The 2,685-nt window shown below is 36.8% G+C and overlaps 1 protein-coding gene across 1 annotated transcript; it reads right to left on the bottom strand.

The window, feature by feature from the left end:
- Window positions 1-1,515: 1,515 nt before the first annotated feature.
- On the bottom strand, window positions 1,516-2,393 carry LOC117780730 (cilia- and flagella-associated protein 299). Its single transcript, XM_034617369.1, has 2 exons — window positions 2,079-2,393; window positions 1,516-2,018 (listed from the first exon to the last, which is right to left on the bottom strand). Exons 1-2 carry the CDS (start codon window positions 2,382-2,384, stop codon window positions 1,617-1,619), a joined length of 708 nt encoding a protein of 235 aa, XP_034473260.1. The 5' UTR covers window positions 2,385-2,393; the 3' UTR covers window positions 1,516-1,616.
- Between the last annotated feature and the right edge of the window lie 292 nt (window positions 2,394-2,685).

Below are 2,685 nucleotides of genomic sequence, written 5' to 3'. Positions count from 1 at the left end.
GCCAATTAAGTTGACAACAACAAGAATCAATTGATATGATATATGTACATAATCTATATATTTATTGCACTTAACAATATCAAAATCATATAAATTCATGTGCACAGAGAGTTGTTGGCATAATTGACAATCGAATTTGTCATAAATAAAGGCAAATCAAGTTTTATTTGAATCTGTTTTTTGGGGCACATCCCTCTGCAGTTGACTTTAATAAAAACTGGTTACCAGGAGAGAAAGGGAGACGAATTTGTTTATGAGTCGAAAACAAATTGCGGCAGTAAATTGCAAGTTGATTTCATGAAATTTGTTTGCTTTATAAATGGCAAACTCAATGCACACGGGCACCAGAGAATTGTGAGAGGAGAATAGGATGAATTTATATTGTTTCTGTACGAGAAATTTAACATAACTTAATGCACAGGCAGAGATATTTATATTTAGATGAAGCTAACTGCGCAGTGAGTTGCACTGAGTTAACTGGCAAATTGAGCAAATATTTATTTGAATTTTTGTGCCTGCCTGCTTCAAGGGTCCTGCCCCAGACCATCTGAATCTGCCAGATACGTTTTCCATTTGCACCTGCACTCCAGCACTTAATGTTTATTTTAATTGAATTGCTAGCTCAAGGCTTTTGCTCAAGGACACTGGCAAGGTTATAAGCTCAGTTAAAATAACCCAGTTAGTTGAGTGTCCAACTAGGTTCTGGTCCGTCGAGATATTTACTGTCCAGCATAAATTAGCAGCTGCTCTGGTAATTGTGTATGCAAATTGAATTTTATATGCCACGACAAATAGCATTTAAATCATATTTTTAAATACATTTATTATTTATTATATTAATCATACTGCAAAACTTTGTTTAATTATTTAGCCGGTTGAAAATAAAACATATACATAATATTAACTTTTTAATAAAGTTTAACTAAATGCAATGATTTAGTCTCTTTATTTAGTTATCAAATTAAATTGAATAATTCATATAGAGTGGTTATTCTATAGAAATATAAATAATTAAAATACAATAAAAATTTATAAAATATATCGATATCCATATGTACAAATCTAGAAACTAAGTATTTAAAGCATAATTTAAAGTGACAAATTATCAAGCAAATACTTAAACAATCTTGGACAATACGGACAATTACATGTAGTTGCTGCTAATAGATTTGTGTAGAGTTCATTACAATATATTTTGCCACTGTTAAGTAAACCCAAAATATTATAAAGCTGAGGCAATTTCCGCTCTGCGATGCTGGTCAGTTGTACATTGAGGTAGTGGGGAAGGAAGGGAGAAAATCCTTCGTAAGAGAGGCCTCAAAATGTCCATCAAAACGTCAGCAGGCATAACTGTTGCCGGCGCAGCCAAACTGATAAGATATGAAAAGCAATTTACGTAAACTGTCAACGACAAATTCGCATTGGCAATGGCCTGGCACATAGTCGGCCAGGAAGGACACAGGACATCAGCGGACAGACTTGCTCAATGGAATTAAATTACAATACCCCACAAAATGGTATAAGGAGTATATAATCAATGTGTCATATTTTCTGTTTATAATTGCGGGCTGTTTCGACAACTTTAAGCCCCATGACAGCTGGGACTATAAGCCTGCCTAATTGATGCGTCTTATGACATGGTCAAAGAAAATACATTGGCCATAAATGCTGGAACTGTAAATGCTACGTTGGGCGTTCTTCATATAATCACAATGGCAGCCAGCATTCACACAGATGATCTTGTGATCGCCTCGATGCATCATCAGCAGACTGTGTGCTCCCTCGGAGATTATCTTAAAGTTGTCGCTGTCGTTGTAGACCACCTTGCTCTTGTTCCAGTCAAAGAAGCTCAGGTGATGGGCTTCTGGCATCAACTTGTCCTTACCCTCAAATATGGCTGGCCAATTAACATATTGTTGTGAGTTCTTAAAGCGCGATTCTCGCAAAGTTTGTTCCAAGTCAATAAAACCCGACACTTCCAAACCTTTCTTTGAGCGCATTACGAGAAAGATAATGGTCTGAAAAATTATTCAATAAGTTAGCTTAATGGTACGAGAATTACTCTTATCTAAACTTGCCGACATTTGTCTGTTGAGCAGCTGAAATTCGCGCTTGGCAAACTGCGTCAACACATGATCAGATCCACGGTAGCCTTCTCCGAAGAGTGTAGATTCACTTATGGCACGTGGCTTCAACATATTCTCCAGTTTATTGCGCTGCTCCGTGTACTCCGAACGACTCAGCAGGCGACCCATACAGCTCTTGCCACAAGCGTTCTGTATGAATTTCCTGCTGAGGTTCCAGTTACGCATATAGCGCACATCGTTCACCGTGATAAAGTGATCGAGATACTCCTCATACGAGCTATAATTCAGCAGAGTCATGATAACACAAACAGCAGTAAAGAAAACGGGGGAAAAAAGGCAAAAAAATCAATATTAATGTGTGCTTAAACAATATAAAAACTTGAAACTGAAATCTGACAATCAAATCACTGTTCAATGGCTCAAACTTTGCTAGATATAATATAATTTTAGCGGTGCACACTGGGGCAGGCGGCCGATATGCGTGGCAAAAATCATTTTTTTGACGAAAGCGTTTGTAAAAAGTAATAAAGGCATTCGATAGAGAAATCTCCAGAGATTACAAATCCAAAGATTTTTGAAATCAGGTAAAAAATTGTGG

The sequence above is a fragment of the Drosophila innubila genome (genome assembly GCF_004354385.1).
Source record: "Drosophila innubila isolate TH190305 chromosome 2L unlocalized genomic scaffold, UK_Dinn_1.0 4_B_2L, whole genome shotgun sequence".
Lineage (NCBI taxonomy): Eukaryota > Metazoa > Arthropoda > Insecta > Diptera > Drosophilidae > Drosophila > Drosophila innubila.
This window is presented reverse-complemented; position numbering and strand designations above follow the sequence as displayed.

Bases quoted from the DNA above. Each gene is read 5' to 3' on its own strand.
- LOC117780730 (XM_034617369.1), bottom strand. From the start codon at position 2,384: ATGACTCTGCTGAATTATAGCTCGTATGAGGAGTATCTCGATCACTTT. The intron at 2,019-2,078 runs GCAAGTTTAGAT...ATAATTTTTCAG, and splicing joins TGCTCAACAGACAAATGTCG to ACCATTATCTTTCTCGTAAT.